Source organism: Chlamydotis macqueenii, chromosome 18 (assembly GCF_036417535.1).
Source record: "Chlamydotis macqueenii isolate bChlMac1 chromosome 18, bChlMac1.mat, whole genome shotgun sequence".
Taxonomy (NCBI): Eukaryota; Metazoa; Chordata; class Aves; order Otidiformes; family Otididae; genus Chlamydotis; species Chlamydotis macqueenii.
In genome coordinates, this window is record NC_141573.1 from 9,200,395 (window position 1) to 9,226,973 (window position 26,579).

Consider the following 26,579-nt stretch of genomic DNA (forward strand, 5'->3'; position numbering starts at 1 on the left):
GGCAGGAGCAGTGACTCAGGCTCCTCCAACCCTTCCCCCGTACGATCAGCACATCTATCCTGCTTTGCCGTCAGCATCCACTGCACTCACGTGGCAGGGCAGACTGGGATGGGAAGAGGGTAGAGGAAGGGTGTGCTGTGCAGAAAGGCCAGACCCTTGCCCACCACCAGAAAGGCTGCCTGGAGTTAACCCAGGGCAAGGAAATGGGGCAGGACCGGGACTGCATCTGGGACTGCACACTTGTTTAATAAGTGCTCCCTCTCCTGGGCCATGGCCACACTGTCCCAGAGAAAATTCAAGTGCTTTTGGCAAATTAGGAGATATCTCAGACTGGACAGACTCCTGGAGTGGGACAGGGACCTTCCCTCAGCTCTGGACTGACCGAGTTCCACATGGGAATGGCTCCACATCTCAAAAAATCCCTGGGCAATGAAGATACCGTGTTTGAATATCTCCATGCTGTCTGTCCCCACCAAGATACAGCATCATGCTCTCCCTGGACAGAAGCTCATCTCCTCCCTTAAGCCTGTCCCTTGGGGACCTAAGAACTGAGGAAAGATGCTGGGAAGAGATTTGGCCATTCAAAATCATGCCAATACAGAGCTCAGTGTGATTGAGAGGAATCAGCTATCACCAAGGGCATTTTGTACTGCGCTGGGAGCCTCTGAAGGCCAGAAGGGAAAGTCTCTGTCAGCTTTCATCGGCTTTCAACTCCAGGGGCTTCAAGAGCAGAGGAGATTTAAAAGAAAAAAAAATAAATAATGCAGTTTCCTTCAAAGAGTAAAAAGGTGGGAGATGCACCTAAAGGATGAAGAGAAGAGGTTTCTCCTGGGTAGCTGTGACTCAGAAATGGCATTTTCTATATTCTAATAAGGGATGTCAAGCTAGAGGTAATTTATTCATGGCAAGTTGATGCAGTTGCTATGGAGAGCATAATAGGAAGAAACTCTTTTTTAACGCATAGTGTATTGAGGAGGAAAGTGTTTGTTGAAGAAAAAACCTCGGCATGAGGATAAAAGGAGCAAATGGTGATTAGGAACATTAAAAAAAAGAAAAAAAAAAGCTGTCTGTGGGCACTTTCCCCACAGCTGTGAAACTCAGTGTCTGATCTCATCCTTCGCAGCCTCTCTCCAGGCAGGGAGAGAACTAATTTCCAGCTCAGGGCTTCCCATCCACCGAACACCAGGAGGGCCCAGCACCCCAGGAAGAGGGTCCACAGAGAGGGTCTGTTGGTTTCGTAGCAAGGAATGGCCAGGAGAGCATCTGGTTCTGGGTGGCTCGTGGGCTGGGTTTGCCCATCCCATGGAGATGAGGATGCTCTAAGACTGAGGAGGGAGGTGATACAGATGCCCAGAGAACCACAGTGCTGCACGGACACTACTCGTGTGGCACTGGGTATTTGAAATTGAGGTGTCTTCGTGTCAGGCCAGCCAGCAGCCTGTCCACCTGCAGGGGAAACACACACAAGGTGTATTTTCAGACCCACTTGGTCACCCACATCTTTCCCTCTCCAGCCATCCCAGCATTTCCTCTTGCTCCATCCCAAACCTTGCTCCTTCAAGCGCTGCTTTGTCTCCTCATTTTCGCCCAACCATGAGGGCTGAGATCACCTTTCCTAGCTTAGGTTGTCCCTGTGTCTGCAGGACAGTGGCTGTTTGGTGGTAGTCCTTCTTTTAATTCCTGGCCAGGCAATGCGAGCATGAAAGGCTCCTCCAGAGCCTGGATGCGCTGGAGATGACTGTTGGGTAAGATGTGAAGGGGATCATCCTTGCAAACATGCAAGAGCCCAGAGAAACACTGGCAGGGAGGACCCTTGCCTGATACCCTGGCCCAGCCACAGAAAACCGTGAGCACATACAAGTGGTCAGTCCCCTCACTGTCACGGGGGGATCACCTCACTTCAGTTCCAAGTAACCGCCCAAGCATTGTCTGACTGCCCCTGGCAACCATTCCATACCAACTGGCCACCAACATCTGGTGGCCACAGGCAGGACGAGGGCAACGGAGGTCCTGGGAAAACAGGCAAGAGGCACCCAGGGGCGCATCCCCTGCCCTGCCTCGCCCGTGTACTGCCAAGCCCTCAGGCTTGCAGGGCAGCTCATGGGCTGAACTGGGAGAGAAGCAGTGCTGGGAGGACCTGCGCTCTCTGAGCCCTGCTGCTGGCTAGAGCAATGGCTTCTAAGGACGATGAGGACCTGTTGGACTATTTCCACACATTCTACAGGCAGAACCTCCTGTCCTTGCTCAGGTGAGGGTGCTCCTCCACCCACCTTCATCCACTCCCTCCTCCTGTCTCCTCCTTCCTCCACCGTGACAAACTCCCATCCCCTATTTCCACCACTTCAGTCTCCTCTCATAGCTCCCTTCCCCAGCCCTGTTCCTCCCTGTAACATTCCTTTGCTCTGTCGGTGGGATCCCTGCGGGGGAGGGGTGGGGATGCCATGCTGCCAGATGGGATCTGAGATGGTGTTGGGTTGCTCTGTCCTGTCATCTCATCTGGGACACAGTCCTGGGTGGGGTGACAGGGCAGAGCAATCTGACACCCTGCCAAGGTACTGAACCCAGTGTGTAAACTCGAGGAAAACTTCTCTGACAGGAAACTTGGACTGACAGAGGAGGACTTTGTGTCTCCACTTATTCGCCTCCAGGAAAAGAAGAAACAAGCCAAATGGATGCATAAGGCTCTGGAGGTGAAGGAAGAGGTAAGAAAAATGGGAGGGTGCTGGGACACAATTGGGAAGGCTTGTGGTTTTTTTGGAGGGCAGCAGTGGGCAGGTGACTGGCTCCAGGTGCAGGCAGCCATGTCATAGAATCACAGAACCATGGAACAGTTTGATTTGGAAGGGCTCATATGATGGTTTGGGTTGGAAGGGACCTTAAAGATCATAGAATCATAGAGTATGTTGACTCGGATGGGACCTTCAAAGGTCATCTAATCCCAATGTGGGATTAGATGTGGCTAGAGCTCTCACCAGTGAAGACTGAGGCAAAAAAGTCATTGAGTACCTCAGCCTTCTCCATGTCCTAGATAACCAAGTGTCCCGTTTCCTTCTGGAATGGGCTCACGTTTTCTGTAGTCTTCTTTTTAACCCTGTTCGCTCTTACATCTCCGCTCTCTATTTATTTTATCCGCACTTGCTTTATTTATTTATGTCACTCTTGCTCTGGTGCTGCCAGGCCTTCAAAGAGAAGATGAAAGTCCTAACCTGCCAGTGGAGGGACCTCCACACCAAGGATGCTCAGCAGAAAACCTCCTTGAAGAAATCTGGGAGAATTTTAAAGGTACATCTGCCCCTGATCAGCTCAGCTGACATGACCCTGAGCCACACCACCACCTCCTCCCCTCCTCTGAGAGACAGTCTCGGGCCATCACGTCTGTCCAAGCCTCCCTTGAGTGTGGAGGTGTGAAGAACAGGACTGATAGGGCACAGAGTTTCGTACCACAGATGTGGAAAGCTCTGGAAGGGCTTGGGTGGAAGAGAGCTTGTCCTGTACCAGTGTGATCTCTTCAGGGCCCCAAGCATCCCCCAAGAAGGGTCTCAGCCTATCCCCACTGTTGGTACCCAGGTGTCTTCTAGGGACAAATACCGGTAGGTCTGAAAATCAGAGTGCTGTCCCAGGTGCCTGTCTCCAAGACTGAAAGGTCAATGCAAGAGGGATGGCCATTTTAACTGGGGAGTGAAAATGCTCCCAGGGGTGCTACAATACTGGTCCCTCCTCTGTGAAGGTTTCTCCTCCCAGTGCTGTTGAGTGACCCAGTTCCATCTTCCCTTGCCTTCCTTTCCCTCTTGTGTGTTAGTGGGGGAAACATCACCAGGAAAATGATGAAATACGAATCCAAGCTCTGAACAAAGCCATCAAAGAGAGAGAAGGGAAGATGCAAAAGGAGAGTGAGCTTTTGAGAGCTAAGAAGGAACTGGAAGTCCTGAGAAAAAAGCACCAGAAACTCCGCAACATGGTGCAGAAGTACTCCATCTTCAATAAATACCTGGAGGATGTGGTGAAGATCTCACAGGTGAGTTTAGACATGAGAGAGACAGATCACGGCCTCGAGGAGGACCTTACATGGGTGTTAAACCTAGAGGAGATAAGGCAAGTCCAGGGAAATCATAACACTTGGTCAAACTCAGAGACCTCAGATGGGATAGGAAGAGGTTCCTTGCAACCGAGGTGAGCCAAGGGGACCAGAGTTAGGAGATGAGAACCAGGAAAGGAGGTGAAGGCTTGAGATAACCAAAGAAAAACTGTTAGAAGGGGGAAAAGCACAGGGTTGAGGGGAATGGGGACCCCTTTGTGTCACTATTTCACGTCACATTGATGGTTTGGGAGAAGTGAAAAGCTGCCCAGGCATGAGAACCCAGGCATTTGTCAAAAAAAAAGCTGTGCGCTCTCTCAAGGATGCCTGGGCATCCTTCCATGCATCGCTCATAGTCCTGCAGTCCCAGCTGTCCCCTCCCATGCCTAGGTGACTCAGCACTGGCAGTTGCAGTTGTGCTTTGTGTTTTATCAGAGCACTGCTCACCTGGGGATGAGGTGTAACATCTCCCCTTGCTTACGGCAGTGACAGCTCTGGAACTGGCACAGTGGGATGTCACACAGGGGATGTTGAGATGCTCATAGACCAACTGGGGCAATAGTCCCATCAAGAAGGGAAGATCTTTCAGCTGGGAGAGGTGGTGTCCCTGGTCAGGGTGCATGAGACTTGCAGTCACAATGAGGGGAGGGCAGGGGGATTACTAACCCCAGGAGCCCTGTGCTACAGTTTGAGGAGATCCAGGACGTCATTTGGCGCTGCAAGACGCTGATGAGGATCCACAAGGACCTGTTGCAGTCACAACAGAGCCACAAGGAAATGATTGAGCAAGCCAAGGTGCTCCTGGACCAGTACATGGCAGACAAAGAAGCTGAGATCCTGCAGTACCAAGATGAGCTGGTGCAGCTCCAACTACGTTTTGACCAGGCTCAAAGTGACGTCCTCCCCTGGGTGAGGAAATCTTGGGCGGGCAGGGGAAGATCTCCAAGTCTTGGTTGTGTCAGAACTAGCTGATGGTTCGTCCCTAAGCCATGGGGTTAAGGCAAGACCTAGTAGCAGTCTGTGACTGGAGGAGTTGCCTGATCTCATCCCTCCAAGGAGTTATAGAATGAAGAATGACAGGTGAGGTCTAGAGCAAGTTACAGCAGAGGTTAAAATAAGGCCCTCACAAAGCCATTGTGATCTTTAACTTCTTGCTTGAACTCATAGTCAAGAGATCAGCTAACCAGGCATTGGGGAGGTCTGCCTTGGCACAAAACCCAAGCATACTCTAACATGTGTCCCTTGGGTTTGTCTAGCCTGGTCATACTCATTTCCATTCACCATTCCTTGCAGCATCATCCCTGAAATAGGGCTTCAGTGTGGCCCCATTGTCTCATGGTCTCCACTGTTCATGGCTCAGGCCTCAGAGTGAAGTTGTTTTTCCTGATTTTTATTATTTGTTTTCATCCTTTGCACAGCATCTGCCCACCAGGGCTCATCCCTTCTCCTCCCTCCTTACCAGTCCAAAAGTGATGGTAAACTGGGATGTAATGAGCCACATCAATGTGCAGCCAGTGCTCAGCGTGCAGAAATGCCCTCAGCTCTGCTCCTTTTGCACCATTCTGAGGGAGCCTTGCCAAATTCCTTTGTTGAATACTCCAGGCTCCAGGAGCTGGGTCCCATCAGGCAAAGCTGGAAAGTAGTAGTCTGGGAGGGTGGCAGTGGGATGCGCTGCTCCCAGGGTATCAGCTATTCCTGCTGTGGGGAGCGCAAATGGGGTCTGCAGGGAGGACCCACCAAAGTGGGGACCACAGGAGCTGACAGAGGCTGTGGTTGTTCGGGGATCTGTTTCCACCACACCAAGCTAAACCATCTCCAGCACAGCCCTGGGCAATGACAGGTTCTTCCTAGCAAAACAGAAGAGTGTGGAAGTTAGGGTCTCCAATCCAGGGTCTCCAGTGCTGAATCAGCATCTTTGCTGGGGCATGTCCCCATGCTGAATGCCTTCTCTCCTCTCAGGAGACTCGCTGGGCTGACATCCAGAACACAGCTGCCGAGAAAACCCTGCGGCTGGGGACCATCAAGATGGCCATCCTCAACCTCTTCCAGTGCATGAGCCTGCAGCTGAAAGCAAACTTGAACGTGCCAGTGGATGACAGCCACGGACAGCTGAACACGGTAGAGCCAAACCAGACCCCTTCTCCCTGCCCTGAAAGAGCAGCAGTGATGACCCTTAGCTGCCCAAAGGGAGGGGAAAGCCCAGGGAAATCAAGGTGCCCACCAGACATCTTCCTTTTCACTTGGGCAAGGGGAATGGGCACAGGACAGCAGGCAAATCAGTCTCATTGGAGGAGGAAGAGCAGGGTGTGGGTCCCTGTGGGGACAGAAGGAGTGGGAGCCAGGCAGGCTGGGCAGGGGATGCAGATCAACCCGTGGCCAAAATTTGGCTTCATTCACCCCTGCCCTGAACTCAGACTCAACCTCAAAAGCCCATGCTGGTGGTGCAGATCCAGCAAGGCAAATGTCTTATCATCCTACTCAGTTTGGTTGGTGAAATTTGCCCTCCAAAAGGCCCAACAAGCTCCCCTCTGCCTCCTATTCCCATCCCTCCTCTGAGCTCCACCATCTCTCTTTCCTACCTTAGATTCAGCCATTTATCCAAGACCTCACAGCAATCTGGAGGGAATTGAAAGGAGATGCAGAACGCACGTGAGCAGATGTACCTACGGAGCTATAAGGGACGTGCCAACATGACTTTCTCTGCCAGCAAAGGCTCAGCAGGGTAGGAAGGGCAAGAGGAGGACAGAAGGCCCTACAGATGTTGTAGACTCCAGGTATCAGGGTTTCCGTTCTGTGATGCTGTGCATAATAAACACCTTTTTTTTTGTTAATAGTTAATAGCTTGCCTTCTCCTTGAGGAATTGCATGGTTTGGATTTGTTTGCATGGTGTTTTTTGGGTTTGGCTGTAAGATTTCTTTCTCTTGGCACAAAGAGAGAATTCAAGTATTGGCTAAATCTGCAGTTTGTTTTGCCTTTTGTTGATGGAAAATCCCCAGCACCTTGAGATGTTGTTACTGGTTTAACCTGGACTCCATCAACATTTCCTCTGGAGCAGCCTGCTACTCCATCAACGTGGGCGTGAGCTACCAACACCGGAATTCGCTGCTGCACTCCCTGCTCTGCGGGGCAGCTCTGCCCCAGCACTGATGGTGGGACTCCCACTGGAGGGGGTTATACCTCACCGTGCAGTCCAAGTGACAGGGACATGCTCTGCCACAGAGCACAGCCGCACGGAAAAGCACTGTCAAGCTCCAGATCCCTTAGGATGCTCTCCCCTGGAGACCTGCGACCTCCCCGCTCTCACAGGGACAACCCTGCGCTAGCACCGATCGCTGTCGTCAGCAGTGACTTCAGAAGACGTCGCTGGCTTGTTAACCCCACGATTAGCACTTATCCGGGACTTGGCACGCCGAGTGCCATCAGGTGCCAGATGGCAAAGGCGTGAAAGTCATTAAAGCTGAATTAGAGATTGTTCTTGCGCATGCAGTTTCCAGCCACCTGATCCAAGAGGGGATGAGGGTGCCAGAGCTGCCTGGTCCCTCTCAGCAGTCACTGGCATAAAAGCACATCATGTCTGTGAGTGACAGAGAGCTTCCCTGGTCCTGCATAACTGACGAGACCTAGCAAAGCACAGTCTCTCCCATGCCTCTCTGCTCCTACCTGGCCCATCTCCCACCTCCTTGTCTTTCCCAGCATGTCCACCACAAGATGCTTTTCCTATCCTCTTTAATCACCCACCCTAAGGACAGACAGCTCCCAAACCCCCAAGACCCTACTGTTTGCAGGCCTGCCAGTCCTACTTCTCCTCCTGAGGGATGGGATACAGGAGGAGGAGAGTTGGGGTGCCAAGAGAAGAGATGGTGCAGCCAAAGCCCCTTCAGTGCTCCATTAAGCCAAGTGCCACATATAGAAGACATTTGATGTGCTACAAACGGTACCGTTGAGGCTTGGTGAGGACAGAAGGCTGGTATCAGTGAACAAATATATCAAAACAGTTCAAGGCTCTGAGCGTTACAGGATATTAACTCAAGGAGGCAGTCTCTTGCCTTTCCAGTGATTTTTGAGCCTGGCCTAGAAGTTAAATGTTAGACCAAGAGCCAGAAATGGGAGAGTTCGATATCACTGCAGCAGCAGGAGCTGCTCTGTACTGCTGCAACACCAAAACCCAGCCTGACTTTTCAGGATCTTGTTTCCATTCCACTTCAACCACCCTGAGAGGTCTCTCCCCCTGTGACACAGCCTGAGACATCTCTCTGCAAAAGTCCCAGGTGGGGAACATATCTAGAAGCCAAGCTTCCAACAGACATTTATTTGGGTTGAAATCAATGCACATGAAACGGTGGCACTCCCGTGTGCTGCGCACCTTTGCCAAATAGCATCGTATGACCAGGACAGCAGCCTGTCTCCTTCTCCATGACCAGCCACACAAACACAGCTAGCAATCACAGAACAAAACAGGCCAGGACCTTGCTCATCTCCTCCCGGCCATCCTCCCTGCCTGCCCAAGGTCTGCTCAGCAGCTGAAGTCTGAGTCTTGGCGCCTTGTGGGGTGGAGGTAGGGATGAATTTGGGGAAAAAGTTGTGGATCAAGGGCCCTTCCTTGCCTTTGGCTCTCTTTTGGTCCAACCAACCAAACTGGCTCAGTTACCCTTCCCAAGAAGACCCTGGGGAAGGCAAGGATGGTGAGGGGAGTCTTCTAAGTCTTGAGCCTTTGGTCAAAGCAAATACCCACATTGCACCACGTGTGTGACTGCAAAGTGCCCAAGCAAAGCAGCCACTGGACAGGATTCCCCCTCAAACCCACACTGAACCCTCCTCAAAGCGAGGAGAGTACCAGGAACTGGCAGGTGGTGTTTGCAGGATGCAGTAGGTCATTAGCAATAAGCCACACAAAATATAAGCAGGATTCAGACTGAGACTGTTGAAGTCATCTTAGAGGTGACATGAACCAAAGCAGGGTCTAGTTTGCTAGAGATGACCAGATGCCATGTTGGTCCATTTGGGCTTTGCTCCTGGTCTGTGAGTGTGCAGAGGGACTGGCTTAGTGTGTGGACTTTTCTGGCTGCTGTTGAGATCCATATGGGGAGGAGATTGCTCAGGAAGTGAGTAGAAACCCCCTTGCCAAGGTTCGAGAACAGGTTCCCGCACACTGGGTTTTCTGGCAGTGCTGTTAAAGAAATGCAGGAGGAACTTGGACCTGCTTACGGCATTGCACAATGCTCACCTGCATTGTGTTTCATAAAGATGAATGTGCTATCAGGTAGAATGGAAAGAGCCAGATGGATTGTGACCATCTCACTGGCATGAGCATGTCAGACAGTGACCCAGGCAGGAACATCATCTCAAGATCCTACAGCAAGCGGCAGCAGGACTGAACTGGAGGAATCAGCATTTTGGCCAGAGGGCAACCAGAACTCTTGGGCAGCCACCCACATGGGAGGCCACCCCAGGACACCCAGTGACGCCATAGTAGCCTACAGGGCAGGAGATGAGTGGAGTGAGAGGCCTTCACTTCCAGCAAGAAAGAGAACTTCAGTCCTGCTGTGATGGCCATCAGCAGCTCTGGCTGTGCCGTATCAACATGGGTGGATGCTTAGAAGGGACAATAGGAACTGAGACACTGGGTGACATCAGGGTGCCATGAGTCTTTTGCACAGGACTTTCTCCAGCTCATGGTGCCAAGCCCATTGGTGCTGGCTGGACTGAATGCCCTCTTGGCAGTGAGAGTGTCTCTCACCTGCTGTCTCCCTGCCACTTTTCCAGACGCCTGTTTGGTTTTCATTTCCCTCTGCATGTTGCCCTGTTCCTCTGAATTTCCTCCTTTTTCTTGGAGCTGAAAACTGAGCCCAGTAGAAGTGAGATGGGGAAAGCAACTCATCTGCCTATAGTTCAACACACCAGCTCTGTGCTCAGGTGATAACTTCACCAGAATTAGCCCTTCATTCTGTCGACTCTGGGGACTGCCCTTTCCACTTTGCCCAGCTCTACCCAGAGCCATAGGGCACCTTGCCATAAAACCAGTGCAGACACAACAAAACCCAGACCAGAGACACTTCCCACCAAGAGTCCTTAGGAATCGTCCCGTAGAGACTCACAAGGTGGTACAAGGCTAAGGATGAGACATCGTCTGTGGCCACAGCACGTCTTGGATGGTGGAGCACAATGTCTCCAAACGCCAGGTCCCAGTGCTTGTTTTATTACTCTGTCCAGGTGAAGGACTGCACCAGTCCTCTTTGTCATGGACTCGCTTGCTGCTGCTGCACGCACCTCTTCCAAGCTGAGCTCAGGTGGAATTCGGTGTGTGTTGATGTCATGGAGGGGACAACCACTGACGTGGTACCGGGGACATATGCCATCATTCAAGCTTGCACCAGCCTGCTTGGGAAGTCTCTTCAGTGGTGGTGCTGCAGTGGGAAGCATGAACAATGACAGGAAGTTGAAACTCTCAGAGGAGAGCACATTGTGGACTCTGGCTGGAGACCTGGGGAGGAAAGGCAAGAGATAGGAAACCGTGGGTTGCAACCATGGGATCCCCTTGGCACCTCCCTTCTCCAATGGCTAGAGAGCCAATCCTACTTTTAAGAGTGCCTAATGCCAACGAGCCTAACTCTTGGGTGTCTGTCCATCTGCCACAATTGAAGTCTCCAGCAATATTAAGGATGAGATGTATCCTCCCACAGAGACTACAACCCACTGGACCTCCATTACCATCACCTTCCTCTTACACAGTGCTTGTCGCACATGCTGTCAGTCAGGACCTAGCACTCAACTTTGGCCATGCTCATCACCTACTGGGTGAAGACCAGGCACGGAGGACAGTGGTAGCTCAGTGGACAGGTGGTTTCACCTCCTTGCCAAGTTCCTTGTGATAGCTGTAAGGTCTGGACTTAGATTTGTGCTGCTCGAGCCCAGATTTCACTTCAACTGTATTAAAGCACATCCTTATGGACCTAACTTCATCTCAGCTATGACTTGCTTCACCTGTCCTCACCACACTCTGGCATGAGTGAGCTCAGCTCACCAGCGATCATCGCCTGTGCTCCATCCCACATGAAGCCATTCAGGCCTCGCTTGACTTGACTGCACCCCACAGACACCGATTTTGACAGCGTGTGCTGTGGAGCAGTGTCATGCACAGGCATAGGAGTAGACAGGCAGCTTCCAACCACCCTCCTCTGTCAGCCTGATCGCTTCAGCCTCCTCCTGGGATAAGGCGGGGAAGTGCTGTGCATGTCCCAGACATCGATGCTCACCCACCCCACACAGGCACACTTGGCTGTTTCAGCACCCTGGGGAAGCCCCTCTTGCCCGGCCCAGCTTCCCAGGACATGTACACTTACCATGGTCATGTCCTGTGCAGAGAAGCTGGGCGCTGGCCTACATGATGGAGCAGGTGAAGCCACAGCACTCTTTGAGCAGGGTGAGGCCCGTTTTGGTCATGTACGGTGCGGAGGTTTGCTGCCCCCTGGAAGTCATTTTCTTCTCTTTGACAGGAGCTATGGAAAGAGGAATCGAAGTCTACCTGGTGACATAGAGCACAGGCCCATTGCTGCTTCTTAGAGCTCCTTTCAGGGCTAAGATGCTGACCCTCTTCAGACCCACAGCTGGGCATGAGCTCCTGCATCCAGGAGACACATCACCATGTGTGCTACAGGCACAGGGATCCTGGGCTGGAAATGCCTTCCACCACACTGGGGAGGTGCTCCTCCAGCAATGATGGAGGCACAGGGAAGAGGGCAGCCATCAAAGGCATGAAGAAAGGAGGACTGTATGGGTACCACAGCTTGTGACCTTGGCTAATGGTGTGATGAAATGTAAGGAGCTGGTTGGAAAGGGTCAGATGAAGTACATCAGCCATGAAAGGACACCTACCCATCCCCATTTTCATAGGATGTGCTGGCTGGGAAATGCCAGGATGGAAGTGGAAGCATAACATCTGCACCAATTTGGGATGTTTCCACTACCATGTTATCTCAAGCACAAGCACCCCCCAGTTGCCATTTCTCCACACTCTCTTCCAGCAGCAGATGGCCTCCAGGTAAGCTAGCCCCATGCAGAGCAACAAAATCTTGGAGTCAGAGTGCTTAGGAAAGGGGAGAAACCGCCATGGAGGTGCAATACAAGGAATAAAATCCATTAACCACCTACTTGCTTTCTGGAGGTAGCTTTTGGAGAGCTTACTTTGCAGGAACTCAGCCATTTCCTTGTCTTCTTCCCTTTCCCTGTGACAAAGAGATTGGTTAGCACTCAGGAAAGGAGCAGCAAGGCACCCAGGACCATTTGGCAAGGCACGATACAGATCAGAGGACAGACTGCACTGCCCTCAGTGCAAGGAATAAATTGCACCCAGCTACCTGAGCCTCTCGAACTCCACATCATCCACCAGGAAATCCCGCGTTTCCACCAGCTTGTGTATCTGCTGTACCAGCTCTTCTTCCTTCTGCTTCTCCTCGTTGGATTTTTCATTCTCTGCAGCACAGGTAACATATTTAACACACCATCAGGGGCCACCCTGCCCATGCCAAGGCCAACCCAAAATAAGCACCTGGACCCAGAGACAGGCTGCTAAACGAGCAACAACCTCATCCCAAACCACCCCAGGTCTGGTGTCATCAAACTTTGAATTTTTAGCTTCTCCTCCAAATTTTCATGGGGCTGATCCACTGCAAGATGCAGCAGTGAATTCTGCAGAGCAGAGGAAGGTCACCTCTCTGGTGGAAGATGACCATGACTCCCCTGGGGCCTTCACTGCTGAAGTGGCTGGGTACCAGGTGCTCAGAAATGTCAGACCTAGATGTCATCCTTCAGTCAGGATGTGCTTAACCCACATTTCCCATGCCAGAACACCCAACCACTCTCAGCTTGGCCCTGAGCTGGGCCCTCAACTGGGCCCAGAGACCTCTGAGCCAGGTCCTCCATGGGGCTGAGAAACCAGCCAGGGATTCAGGTGCATGGGGAATTACCAACAATCCCAGATGCCTTGGGAACACCTCACACCATCATTTATCCCATACATACAGAGACATGAAAACCAACACAAACCACTGGTTTTTGAAGCCGTTTTCCCTTGCTGAACACAGTCCCAGTGATCTCATCCTCTACATCTGACCTTTCAAAACCCATTCCCACCCCAACAAGGATGACCACAAGTGTCTGCCAGGCTACTTTGAATGCACCAACCTTGGTTGTCACCCGAACCTCCAACTGACCTATCTTGAGCACAGTGGGACCCACTTGTGCCACATAGCTTGGGGCAGTGAGTTAGTGAAGACCTGGAAAGCTCTCACATCGCTATGAAGCCATGGCTCATATAAATTGGTACGTAATGGCAAGTGGGATACGTGAAAATGATAGAAATAGGGCTAAGGAGCATTAAATATAAATTGAGAGCCACTTTAGGTGGAAACTATGACTGTCTGTGTTGCAGATATTTAATACCATTTCTGAATTCAGCAGCCATCTCCAAAATCAATCCAGCACAAGACAGATCAATCTCGAGTCTTCCTTCAGCTAAATAAAAATGCAATGAAATTCACAGTGTGGAGCAAACCCCATAGGCTGGGTCTCAGCAGTTACCTAAACGATGTATTGATCTGTAGTTTAAAGTCTGCTATATATTGATCGGAGGTGCTGCTGCAGGGATCTGAGTAGGAGGAACTTCTCATAATCATCACGTTGTGAAAAACATCCCCAGGAAACAAAAGTTTCTCCTACAATTTTGGTCTTGTGCAGGGAGCGAGCTCGAGCTTCCTGGCAGAGAAATCTGCTCTGGACCGAGGTCTGGACCACAGGCACTGACCTTAGAGCATGTCCAAGTTAACATACCCACTGTAGAAACACTGCACCTTTTTTTCCAACTTGTTTATGTCAGAGGCCATCACGGCCATGGTACCTGTCTCAACTATTAAAGACACCTTGGTCTGGTGAGATTTCAAGCCACAGGTCTGGCTGAGCTCTGAGTAAGCACTGACGTGTTTGAGTCTTTATCAGAACCAAAGTTCAACGCCTATTTTTATGAATGATCTGCTGTGACAGAACCACAGCGATTTGCAGGATTTTTCCAGCACAGTCTGATTTGAGCCAAGTTATAAAGAGCAGAAAAAGAGCATCCCTGATGCAAGCAGCATTTCTGCTCTCAGCTGAATCTGGGAATACTGAAAAGGCTCAAAATGAAAGACCAAAGCAGATGAAGGAAAGCCAGCCACATTTCTTAAGCTTCAGAAAAGGTCAAGTTTATCTCTGCTCCTGAGTCATCGTTTAGGTCAAGTCTTATTTTATGAACTGGTAGGTGTTTGAATTAAAAGCCCACATGAGATTCAGGTCTATGTTTTGCAAGCAGCTCTCATTTTTATGGCAGAATCCTTCCCTCCCCTGTCTGAACCTCCCTCTGGATGCAGCCAGGTTGTATTAAACTGATCAAGACCTGCATATTAAGCAGCAGTTGAGCTCCAACTGCGTGCTGGTGATTCACAAGCACATACAGCATAGCAACAGTATGGCATTAGGAAGGGTCAAAGTTTCTTGCCATCCTTGGCTTTGAGATAGCCTTGGGTACAGAACTGATGAGCTGAGCTGCTGCTCTGGGAAACAGATGTGCACAGCTGGTCCCTTGTCTGCATCCAAGCCTCACTCCCTGCTACACATTCACTGGTCTCAGTGACCGCAGCATCTTCAGAGAGATACTTGTGGTGGTCCAGGTCTTACTGCTTGGATGGGCACAAACAAGCAGGGCTATGTCTCCCATCCAGTTCCAAAAACACACATTGCAGTCCTTACTCCTCCTAGGAGGAGGCACAGCCTTAGCAATGGTGATGGACACAGCTTGTGGGGAAGCCTTTCTTGCTCATTCTCATTGAAACCCTGAGCTCTTCGGCGTGTGTTTTCATTTGAATACTTTGGCTGAAGGGGATCATTTAGAGAAAGGAGGTTTGGCCTTTCCTGGATTGTGAAGGGACATGGTGGCACAGTCCACTCTGGCTGTGACAGGGTCAAGGAGGGTCACTGGTCATGGTAAGGGAGGGACAAAAGTAGCATTTCCTCCCAGATGAAGTTCTCATATATGTTGCCCTGGACTGTTTGCATCTTTCCTACATCCTGAATGATGAATTCACCTAAATCAGGGACATCACTGAACCCCTTTGGCATGACATCCCCCTAGCACCCATCCTACCATGGCTGCAACCAGGAACCCTTCCCTGCTGCCACCTGCCCCATCACTGACATACATTTCTGACATGGCCACAGCAAGAATTCACTGGTTTTCACGGACTTGAGCCCTTTGAAGGCACCTTCCCTCCTGCTACGTGTGGTCTGACAATGTCCCCTGCTTGTCCTCTCAACTCATTTGGGGATCCCTCCTCAGTACACAGGGCAGGTCCCAATGTGTCAGCATTCATTGCCACCTCACTCAACTCCTGTCCTCCTCCCACACCAGGGCCATGCTCCTCTACCTCAAAGGACTCATGTTTTTTCTCCTTTTCTGTTTCCTCTGCCTTTCAGCCCAGGCCTGGACAGGGTCTTCCTGGCAGCAAGCAGCAAAGCTCCCAAGAAAGATCTCAGGTCCAACCCAAGAAGCCATGTTTCTTGATGCTCTTGCACTGTCTGCAGCAGCAGTGTCTCTGGGAGCATCCCGGGATGCTGGATGCTCTGGGAGCATCCCTGGGAGCCATTCAGGAGGCCCTTGTATTTCATGGAAACCCTTCCGCTGATTGCAGCAACAAAACGCAGCTCTCTGAACCTTTACAAAGCCTTACCTGGAAGGGCTAGAAGTTTTTGGAGCTCCTTTTTCAGCCGGCTGATTTCTTTGCAAAGCTGAATGTCATCCATCCTACAAAGACACAAATGAAACCAATGAGGGAAAGACTGGGAGAGAAAAGATTCAAAACATGCAGAGCAACACCCAAAACAACACTGGAAGGCAATGGGCTCAGTGCCCACAGCGGGGAGCACAGATTAACCTGTCTGCCCATGGGAAACGGCAGTCTGCTTCATCTCAGGGCTTTTGTGGATGCTGCATGGGTTGGCAAAGAAAGAGGTTCATCATTCTGATGACAACGAAGCCTTACTAAAGCCTGGCACATCCACCATACAATAGCAGTTGTGTTTCTCCTTCTCCCAAAAAGTAATCCCCAAACAGCAAAATGCAAAACCAAATGGAAGCTGCTGCCACATAAAAAGATCTGAAAATTTTTATACTGACTTTTTGCAGAATTAAAAAAAAAAAAAAGGGAGAAAAATGAAACACAACAAGGTGGGGGGGGGAAATGTGCAAACTTTGCAGGTGTCCGCTGAGAAATAAGGTCATTTCAACAGCAGAAAAGGAGCCTGCCAAAGCCGCAGGCAGTGGAACCATCTCTAGTTCAAACTACAGGACAGCAGCAAGACAGCGATCAGGACGGGCTCAACACAAAAGCCAGCAGCAGCTGCTGATGGAGCGGATGGGGCATGCGTGGCCCTGTCCGTGCTGGAAGCAGTTTGATGATGCCTCAGAAGCACCGCAGGTACTCAGTCCCTCCGTGGGTGGACCAGCTCAAGTGCAGCTCGCTGCTCAGTAGGGCTGGCAGAGGAGACTTCATTCAATTTATTTATTAATTTATTTTTAAAAATTGCATGCCTATGCCCTCACTCCTCCTCCACAGAGGAACGATGGCGTCTGGCCATGACAAGCATCAGTGCTTCAGTTCAAAGTGCTTTATGCACTCGTCTGTGGTGAGGGAAGCCCCAAGAGCAGACAGTGCTCATGGCTGAGACCTCTCTCCACCATGAACCAAGCCATCCTTGAGGATCTCCTCTGGGTAGGTGACACCACAGAAGATGAGACAAGACAACTCCAATAACCCCCAAAGCTGCCCCTGGTCTGCAGGCTGTGCTCTCCACCTCCCGACATCTCTCATGCCAGCAGCCTCTGGCTTTGGAGACCTTTGCGCTCTGCCCTTTAGGGTCCTTTCCTCAAAGTCCTCCTGCTTTCTGCCAGCAACTCATACACCCAGCCAGCAGTGACCCAATGGCTGCCCTTCTGCCCTTCCAGCAGTCTCCAGGGTTACAGCCTAGGGCCAACCTTGGCCAGCCAAAGCACAAGACCAACCCATTTGACACTTTTGCTCCTGCTTGAGTCCTCCCTGGGCTCCACACATATTATCTCTCTCTGGGAAGATGAGGAAAAGCCAAGGATTAAAAAAAAAAAAAAAAAAAAAAAGGTTTTTTTTTTTTTGCTTTTTTTTTCCCCTTTGCTTAAAAAAGCCCTTTGAAATCCCAGGTCCCCATCCTGTTTAATGCTATACTGCAGCATCCAGGTCTGGGATTCCTCTCCCTCAGCAGTGATGCTCAGGGATGCTCTCAGCTTTCCCCACCTCGCAGAGCCGAGGCTCCAGTTCCCCACAGCGCTTCCAAACCACTCAGACATGTAATCCATGGTGCTTCCAGACTGCCAGGTGATCACTTTTGCAGCCATACCCACCCCAGTCTGTGGTTTCTGTAGGTGAATTCCTTTTGTTTTCCAAGTATAAGCCAAGGAAGAACACAAAAGGATAAGAAAAAGCAAGAGATGCGAGTGTTGACAGCTCCTGTGACATTTCAGTACCAGTTGCCATATAAAGCATTTAAGAACTACATTTTTTTTATGATTTCCAAAAATCCTTTTCAACAATACATTCAGGGGGTACTGTGCCTCCAAGAGGTCATCACTCCAAATCGGAGCCCCGAAATCACAGTCCAGCTCTCAGCTTCCCCAGAGAGTGGATTTACGCAGGCATCTCCAGGCTCGGTGATCCCTGAAGCACAAGGACCAGTGGGGACTCAGACACATTTCAAAAGCAGCATATCAAGTACTGCAACCCAGTAAATATGATTTTTGCTGTTACCAGTAAAAAAATCCCAGGCTTTGTGCTGACCTGACAGCATGGGATCTCAGGACTAGGCTGCCTACAGCAATTTATGGTATTTAAAAGCTTAATCAACACAGACCATGAACGCTAGTCAGTCCTTTTCCTCCCAGATCATAAAATCTCCCCATACACCCAGGAAAAATGTTCTTTATCACCCTACGTGCTGGTTAGAACTGCTGCAACACAGCAACTGTTTGATTGCCTGAAATGTGAAAAGCTTGCAGATTTTTACTCAAAGATTGCTTTGATTGTTGAAATGCACCCTGGAGAAAAAATCCTTCCCCCCTCATCCGGCTGCAAAGGCTGTGCTGGGAGAGGATGTGGTGTGGAGATGGGCACCAGGCACTGATGCTGGTCCAGCCCCGAGGCCAGTCCAGCCCCAAGGACACCTGATGTCCCCCAGCAGCCACAGGATGCGGGGGGGAAAGGAGATGTAATACTGCCACATGGGGAGAATAAACTGTGCTCATTTGGCTGTTCAACAGCCACAGATCTGCATGCTGTGGAAAGTGGCCTCAGCTCTGCTCATCCCCAGGGAAGAGCCGCATTTGATTGGGCAGGTGAAAAATGCTGGCTGACCCTGGGAAGGGGAGACAGGGTGGGAGGAGGCAGGTACTCACATGTACCGCAGCTCTGACTCCCTCCTCACCAGGATCTCCCTGATCCTCTCGATTTTGAAGAGCTCGCCTTCAATGTCATCGATGGTGGTGGTCGAGTCGGCCATGGAAACAATCTCATCCTCTGCAAATGAAACGGGAGCCACCTTAGTCAGCAGGAAATGTTGAACACGGGCTGAGGACAGCAGGGACGACTGGGCTGGCACAGGGACCCCCATCTCCCCGCCCCCGCAAACACCAGCATAACGACTACGCTTTACACTCATTTCCAGGCTCCTGGCTGCCCTGCTGGGTGCTGCAAGCAGAGACAGCCCAATAGGCACATGGAAAGCCACCAACATACGCAATGGCATTGAGCTGCCGGCGACTGTTTTGCCTTTCTTTATGCTTCCTGTGAGGCTGGCACTGGAACAGGCTGTGTTAGCATCACAGCCTGTTTGGCTTGCTGAGCACAGCTCGAAACAATACGCATGAAGCATCTGCGTGAAAGAAGACTTTGGAGGCCAGCAGACCACCTCATCTGAGCTTGCAGCCTTAGAAATAAGCATCATCCTGCCTGCTCGTACTGGCTTTGCAGCACACCCATTTCCAGGGGTCTTTGCTAAAAACCGCTGGAGGGAAGGACAAGAATACATCTCTCTCTTTTCAGAGCCATGTAAGTCTCATGCTTCTCCAACACAAGACCAGCCATCCAGAGACATGAGCTTGTCCTCCAATATGTGTCAGGACCAAATGCTGGGCCCATACAGCACAGAGGGGCCTCCTAAGGAGTTGTGGAGGTGCAGCTCCCATAGCTGGTCTCTTTCTATCACAGGCTGGCTGAAGATCCCCCCATCCTTCCCAACTCGTCAGGGGAAAAAGCCCTCACGGTATCCAACAGGCCAGTTTGGCTTCCTCAGCCCCTGGAGTGCTGAGCATCACCTCTATAATCCCCTTGGGGAAACTGAGGCAGGGAAAGGGGATGCCATTTGCTCAGGGCAAGAGGTTCACAGCAAAATGCAGGAAAAATTGGTTGTAATTTATATTTTAGAAGAGCGCAGTGGCAAGCCCAGGGACAGAGAGGAAAAGAGCCCAGCAACCTCGACCCATTGCTTTGGCCACCAGCTCCGCCTCGCCCCTCTCCACCGGTTCACACACAGCTGTCCCTCTGATGCTCCCCTGGTTCACACAAGGCTGTCACCCTGGTTTACACAAGGCTGTCACCCTGGTTTACACAAGGATGCTGCACTGATTCACCCAGTGCGTGCGACCCTGCCCATCCCGCAGTGGCCCCCAGCCCGTTTTATGGGGATAGCAGAGGTTTTGCTCCCAGGCCAGCTCCCACCCCCCATTCCAGTCTGGCTTGCAGAGCCACATCACCCAGCGTGTTATCAGCAACATGCAGCAGCACATTCATCACATGCAGGCTCGTCTGCCTCTCCTGTGATGTGCCACAGCCCAGGATGGGGAGGGGGAGCTCAGCAGCTACAGCAAAGCCAGGCTATGAGAAAACATTAAAAATCAAACATCAGGGGCAAATTTTGCTTCCTTTGAATCTCCACAGGACACATCTCCCCTCTGAGACTGCCTTCCTGCAGCCCTGGGAGCTTTCCCATGCAGGGAGAGGGGAAAACACAGCCAAGGAGCATCAGACCCAGGAGCAGAATCTTCTGGGCTGCCAAGGTCTGGGAACGGGACGTGTCAGAAATGGAGCGTGTGGCTTGGGGATCCCAAAGGGGACCCAGGCCAGTGCCAAGCATTACAGGTCAGGAAGGCACAAGGCAAAACACTCTGCACTCACTGGTCCTCAACCCACCACGGAAAACCGTTTGAGAAGCCATTCTCAGAGTGAGGGATGTTTCTGAGGCTGGTGGTCGAGAAGGTGGAAATACGAGCGGTTTGAGTTAGCACGACTGGTTTGGAGAACAGTTTTCCACTGTTTCTGGCTTATAAGCTCATGAGGACTACTTGGAGATTATCTCACGCTTACACTCCCCACAAAGACCACATTCAGCCAACGCCAGACTGCTGAATCCCCGACCGATCCCCATTCTGAGCTGCCAGGAACCAGTGCCTGCTCAGGACAGATCAGCAGATACAGAGGTGGGATGTGCTGCCTTCCATCCGCTCTTGCTCAATGCCTCTGCTGCAAATTTGCACAGAAATCCTGCCTTAGCCTTGTTTCTACGGGCCTGAAGGGGGTTGCTAGGGGACCGGACTGGGGTTGCTACAGGACCAGTACGCGGTTGCTAGGGGACCGCACTGCAGTTGCTAGGGGAGCGGGATGCCGAGGTCCCTGGTCCCAAGCATCCTGCTGCTCTGCCACCCCAGAGCTCCTCTTCCCCAGGATATTTTGCTGCACCCGGACCCAGCGCTGCTGAGCAGCTGGGGCCAGGCAGGGTCTCCCTGAGTTTGAGGGCAGGCACGCAGGTAACACCACACGCAGACGGTGCAGACAGTACAGCCGCTTGTAGGCAGCCGCTCCCTGGGGTTCGGCTGTACTTCAGCGCATCTCTAGACCTGTCAGCAAACAGCTGCACCCTCCAAGCGTCGCTTCTGTGACCAGGCTAAAATGACAAGGCTGATAATTTTACAGACACACCAGTAAACAAGAATGCAAGCTTACTGCAGCCTTCATGAGCCAAGGACAAATCCAATCACCCCTAGGAGCACTGGGGTGGGTCTGGGGGAGGCAGGCTGTCACTCCTGGCCTGGGTGGGTGGGTGAATAATCCAGAAAATCTTTGATCACTGGTGGCAGAAGTATTTGGCTGAAGCTATCAGCCAGCTGTTTCCCAGTGGGTGAGCACAAGGGTTTGAAATCAGTGTCAGCATCACCTCTTCTCCCTTCTCATCCCAGAACCTCATTAGCAGAAGCCACTCCAGATGGGAGACGTGAATCCTCACCTGTGTACACAAAGGGAGGAGGTGGCATTGCTGATTTGCTCTCCCCCCTCCATGGCAGGAGGCTGGGATGTGATTTCAGCCTGTAGGCAGCTGCCCACAGGAGCAAGAAAGCTCCTGGCTCAGCTCTGGATGGGTTCCCACCAGAGACAAGGAATACAGCGTGGCTGGGACCACCTCACACACTCCCTCATGTCACCTTTCAGTAGGACCCTCCCCCAGCAGCCTCCTGATGCAGGTCAGGAGCATTCTGTGAGATGAGGACAGCGGACAGGTCAGAGCAATGGTTGCAGGACTCCAGCTCAATCCTTGGCTGTGCCTTCAGGCGGTGCAGTCGGGGTGACAGCACCCTGCATCCCTCAGGCAAGCCACATCCTCGGGCACCCCAGGAAACTGCTCACTGGAGCAGTAAGTCCCAGACAAGAAGCTCTAAGAGGACAGTGATGTGCCTGCAGCTGCAAGCAGCCTTGGTCCGTTGCAGCTGGGGGGATCTGTCTGGCTGTGCTTGCGCAGCCCCTGCCACAGCCACGCCACTGGGGCTGTGTTAGAGAGCCAGAAAAAAAGACCAGAGTCCATGGGTGAGGTCCCCTGGGATGACTTACGGGGGCATCACCAGGGGTGCAGCCCCGCTGTCTTGTGCGCGCTGCCCTGGTCACCTCTGGAGCACAAGCAGGGCAATAGGCTGCACGAGCTCAGCGCTTCACAGGCTTGGCCTGAGATTTCCTGGGATTCAGGGCAAAAGCAGAGGAAGGGCAGTCCCAGGAGAATGCTCCTGCAAATGAAGCCCAAGAACCCTGGGAGGGAACACCTGGACAAGGAGACACCGAGCTACGGCTCTGCACCAAAACCAGCCACTAAACCTCACCAGAGATCAGTGACTCCACACAGGTGACTAAAGGCAGCTGACAAGATGGGAAGATGAACTTGCTGATAGAGAGTCCTTCCATCTGCCCAGGACCACAGGTCTCACCATGTGAAGACCTGCACTCCTGGGTGAAGTCAGGGGCTGGGGCACAGCACAGACAAGGAGAGGCTGAGAGCAGCAGGTTGAAGGGTTGTTCGGGCACTGGAATAGGGGTCAGAGAGGCTGTGGGATCTCCATCTCTGATCCAGGATACTGAGTTCAACCCCTTGGAACCCCAGGAGGTATCTCCAGAGGTCCCTCCCAATCCAAATTACTCTGATTCCACGTAATGAGATCAGCCTGTGACAACCAATGGGGATGTGCATGGATCTTCCCTGCTAGCTCAGGAGATGCTTTCTCCAGGCAGATACAAGGTATTGCTGAGTTCCCGAGCCCCAGCAGCTACAGGCATGGGCCAGATCACAGGTTTCCCGAGATGATGGTGAGAGCAAAGGGCACTGTGCACCCATGAGGCCATGCCATGGCAGCGAGACCAAACAGCAGTCACAAATGGTGGGTACAGACACTTGGAGCTCACAAGGGATTAAAACCCATCACATCCTGCAAGCAGCTGGGCAAAAGGTTTCCCTCGAGATGGCTTTGCCAAAGCTGAGAATGAGTTTCTTACACCCTGCCTAAGTGTCTGGCACTAGCGAGGGCCTAAAGCAGGGATGTTTATTAAAGCTGTGATCAAGCTCACAGTCCAGAGTCTCCCTTTGGAGATGGAGAGGGATGACGCTCATGTGCGGCCACGCTGTGGGGGTCCCTTTGCTCATACAACAGCAGAACTAGGCACAGATATCGACCCCACGCTGCCCAAGCTAAAGAATCCCTGACTGGCACCATTTCAACCCAGCAAACCAAGGAAGGGGAGAAAGCTTTGATTTAAACTTGGAGATGCTCTAATCATCACACACGGCCCAGGGGAAGCAAGGATCGTTAATGAGGAGTATAATAGCCAGAGTCTTCCACTCCATATGGCTTTGGTGAAAATATTTAGACAGCCAGCAGCAAGCCCAAGATGAGTCACAGCAACAACCAGCGCAGGGTTGAGTTTCAAGTGATTTGCTTCATGATTAAAGTTGGGCAAGTGATTGACAGTCCCTGTGGAGGGAGTCAGAACTCTTTACTTGGGCTCCATCTCAAGAGGCCTTTAACTCAGCTGTGTGCTTTTCTCTACCACGGAAAGCAGGGGGCATCCACCCCATCAAAATCTCTAAAACAGGGAGAAACGCACAACCTCGGCCCATTGCAGCTGGGGGAATCTCTGGCTGTGTTTGCGCAGCCCCTGCCACAGCCACGCCACTGGGGCTGTGTTAGAGAACCAGAAAAAAGACCAGAGTCCATGGGTGAGGTCCCCTGGGATGACTTACGGGGGCATCACCAGGGGTGCAGCCCTGCTGTCTTGTGCACACTGCCCTGGTCACCTTCCGTGCACAAGCAGGGCAATAGGCTGCGCGTGCTCAGCGCTTCACAGGCTTGGCCTGAGATTTCCTGGGATGGCAGCAAACAGCAGAGCAGCATTCAAAAACCAGACATGGACCATTGCCATGTTCTTGCCCAGTTTGAGGGCTCCCCAGGAACTGGCAGTTTACAAAAAGGCATTGAACCAGCAAACATTACAACCACCACAACCCTGCTCACAGGCACCCGAAGGAGATGCCTGGGTCACACCCAGCACCCTGAGTGCCCAGAAGTGATTGACACTTCTCTGGACCACCCTGATGTCACTTGGCTACTGGGAGCACAAGATCTAGGTGATGGAAGTGCTCAGACCCTGCCAAGGGCACGTAGACCCTCTTCCCAAGCAGGAGAGGTAAGGGATGGCAGAGGGAGGATACATATTGATGTGCTGGAAGGCACAAAGAAGAAGGGATAAAACTTTGTGCAGCTCACTCAGGAGCTGAGCAGACTCACAGGCAGCACCCCCCCACAGCAGGACCAGGCAGGATGCTGGAGTTTGCTCCATCCCTCCTTCTCTGCCTTCCCAGCTGCCTGTCCCTATCCCGCCAGCTGCAAGGGGCTAAGGGGGTGCAGAAAGGGATGGGGAAGGGGAGAGGTCAGAGGGAGGCCATGGCAGAAGGGCTGCAGGAGCTTTCCCGCCCCAGGATGTTACCCACAGCACAGAACTGGGCCCCTTCCTTCCACCTTAAAGCTGGGGGCCCTGGACAATCCCCCTGCTCCGTGTCCCCAACTCTGTTTCGTACTGGAGGAACTGGTCAGAGAGGGGGAAAAGACAGCGAAGGACAGGATGGGCATCCCAGCCTCAGCCATGCCCACAGCCGGGCACGACAGCGGCTCCGGGTCTCTCCGGGCAGCATCAGATAGATGGTGGGCCCCGTCCCTCCATCCATAGTTCCCTCCATCCCTCCCTCCTCCCATCCAGTCCCTTCTCTCCATCATCCCCTGCATTCCTCCCCACCTTCCCCGCCCCACTCCCGACGGCCGCGCCGCGGAAGCTCCGGCGGTACCGGTACCGCTCCGTTGGGTGGATGAAGCCGCCGCGTTCCCCCGCCAGCTCCCGGGGCTCGGGGAGTCCCGCATCCACCCGTGCCGGGGCTTGACGTGGGGTGAAGGGGGGGGGGGGTGGAAAGTTTGGATCCGGCGGCGGCCGCCCCGTCCGGCCCGCTCCCTCCGCGCTCACCTGGCCCCGCGCCGGCGGGCGGCCAGCGGGTGGGCTCCAGCGCTCCGTAGCGGGGGGCGGCCCCGCTCCCGTCCATGCCGCAGCCCCGCACCGCTCCGCGCCGCTCCGCCGGGGGCTCCCGCAGCTCAGCGCCCCCTGCCGGGCCCCGCCGCGCAGGCGCCCCGCTCCCCCCGCAACCCCCACCGGGGAGGAGGGTGGTGGGATACGCGTTGCTCCTGTCGCTAAACACGAGTGGGCTTTGCAGAGCCTGTGCGGGGCACGGGGCGCGGTGTGGGGCCAGGCACAGCGATGGACAGGACCCCACTAAGGGGAGAGCGGGGAGGTGGGGCAGGGTGGCTGCGCTTCCCGGGAGAAGTGACTTTTCCCTATGGAAAAACACAACAGCGAGGGTTTGAACGCGTTCAAAAAAATGAATAAAATGAAACAATGAAACCCACGGGCTGGGTGGTAGCGGCTTGGCAGTACCCACAGCAAGGGGATCCCAGCTGCGACCTCCTCTCTCCAGCCAGGCTCTCCTGTGGGACACAGCAGCCACCAGTTCCACCACAGAATCACAGAAGGGTTTGGGTTGGAAGGGACCGTTAAAGCCCACCCAGTCCAACCCCCCTGCCAGGAGCAGGGACATCTCCAACCAGATCAGGTTGCTCAGAGCCCCGGCCAACCTGGCCTGGAATGTTTCCAGGGATGGGGCATCCACCACCTCTCTGGGCAACCTGGGCCAGTGCTCCACCACCCTCAGCGTAAAAAATTTCTTCCTAATATCTAATCTAAATCTTCCTCCCTGTATTTTAAAACCATCACCCCTAGTCCTATCACAACAGGCCCTGCTGAAGAGTTTCTCCCCACCTTTCCTGCAGCCCCCTTTAGGCACCGGGAGGCCGCTCTAAGGTCTCCCCGGAGCCTCCTCTTCTCCAGGCTGAACAGCCCCAGCTCTCTCAGCCTGGCCTCACAGCAGAGCTTCTCCAGCCCTCTGGTCATTGAAGGCTTGAAGCCACCTCATCTTGAAGGCTTGTCCCATCAAACTGGTATGGGGAAGGTGAGGACGGGGTGTGGATTGTAAACCTTCCCGCTCGCAGGGTGTTACGCTTCTCACTCACTGACACCAGAAGCACTTGCTCCACTGAGTAATCACAATCTGCGGTGCTCTGTGTAGGCACACGTCAGCACCACCTTCCCCAAAACATGGAGGGGACATACGTCCTCTGCTAGGACATATTTCTCTGCTGCGAAATGTGTCCCATGTGTCTCAGTGGCTTTGTGCAAGAGCACAGGTCCAAGGCAAGGGTGAGGGACACACTACCTTTGTGAAGGGACACACCACCTTTGTGAAGGGACACCCTCCAGCACCAGTACCAAACAACAGCAATACAATCTCCCAGGCTCTTGAAAGGTGCCGACAAATACAAAGAATTAAAACGCAGCTTGGAGAACATGAGGATGGACGCAGTCATCAGAAGCTCTTTGAAGAACCACCCTGAGCAGGCAACAGCAAACAAGAGATACCACCAAGGCACACTCAACAAATTCTGAGTCTTCAAAAACGCTTCCAAGGCGATGCTCACAGGGCCTTTTG

The 26,579-nt window shown here is 52.5% G+C and overlaps 2 protein-coding genes across 2 annotated transcripts; one reads left to right on the forward strand and one right to left on the reverse strand.

The window, feature by feature from the left end:
• Window positions 1-2,171: 2,171 nt before the first annotated feature.
• CCDC42 (coiled-coil domain containing 42) lies at window positions 2,172-7,521 on the forward strand. The gene is made up of 8 exons (XM_010115554.1): window positions 2,172-2,248; window positions 2,597-2,702; window positions 3,178-3,282; window positions 3,818-4,015; window positions 4,763-4,984; window positions 6,035-6,193; window positions 6,660-6,724; window positions 7,383-7,521. Exons 1-8 carry the CDS (start codon window positions 2,172-2,174, stop codon window positions 7,519-7,521), a joined length of 1,071 nt encoding a protein of 356 aa, XP_010113856.1.
• Window positions 7,522-10,126: 2,605 nt separating this feature from the next.
• Window positions 10,127-25,082, reverse strand: LOC104475952 (bMERB domain-containing protein 1-like). The gene is made up of 7 exons (XM_086762356.1): window positions 25,007-25,082; window positions 18,580-18,700; window positions 15,830-15,903; window positions 12,431-12,545; window positions 12,225-12,298; window positions 11,417-11,572; window positions 10,127-10,557 (listed from the first exon to the last, which is right to left on the reverse strand). The coding sequence occupies exons 1-6, from the start codon at window positions 25,080-25,082 to the stop codon at window positions 11,454-11,456; spliced, it is 579 nt and encodes a 192-aa protein (XP_086618482.1). The 3' UTR covers window positions 10,127-10,557; window positions 11,417-11,453.
• Between the last annotated feature and the right edge of the window lie 1,497 nt (window positions 25,083-26,579).

Excerpts from the sequence above, each read along its gene's own strand:
- CCDC42 (XM_010115554.1), top strand. The coding sequence starts at position 2,172 with ATGGCTTCTAAGGACGATGAGGACCTGTTGGACTATTTCCACACATTC. Across the intron at positions 3,283-3,817 it reads AATCTGGGAGAATTTTAAAG|GAAAATGATGAAATACGAAT; the intron begins GTACATCTGCCC and ends AAACATCACCAG. Across the intron at positions 4,985-6,034 it reads AAAGTGACGTCCTCCCCTGG|GAGACTCGCTGGGCTGACAT; the intron begins GTGAGGAAATCT and ends CTCTCCTCTCAG.
- LOC104475952 (XM_086762356.1), bottom strand. The coding sequence starts at position 25,082 with ATGGACGGGAGCGGGGCCGCCCCCCGCTACGGAGCGCTGGAGCCCACC. Across the intron at positions 12,546-15,829 it reads AAAACTTCTAGCCCTTCCAG|AGAATGAAAAATCCAACGAG; the intron begins GTAAGGCTTTGT and ends CCTGTGCTGCAG. Across the intron at positions 12,299-12,430 it reads GTGGAGTTCGAGAGGCTCAG|GGAAAGGGAAGAAGACAAGG; the intron begins GTAGCTGGGTGC and ends TCTTTGTCACAG.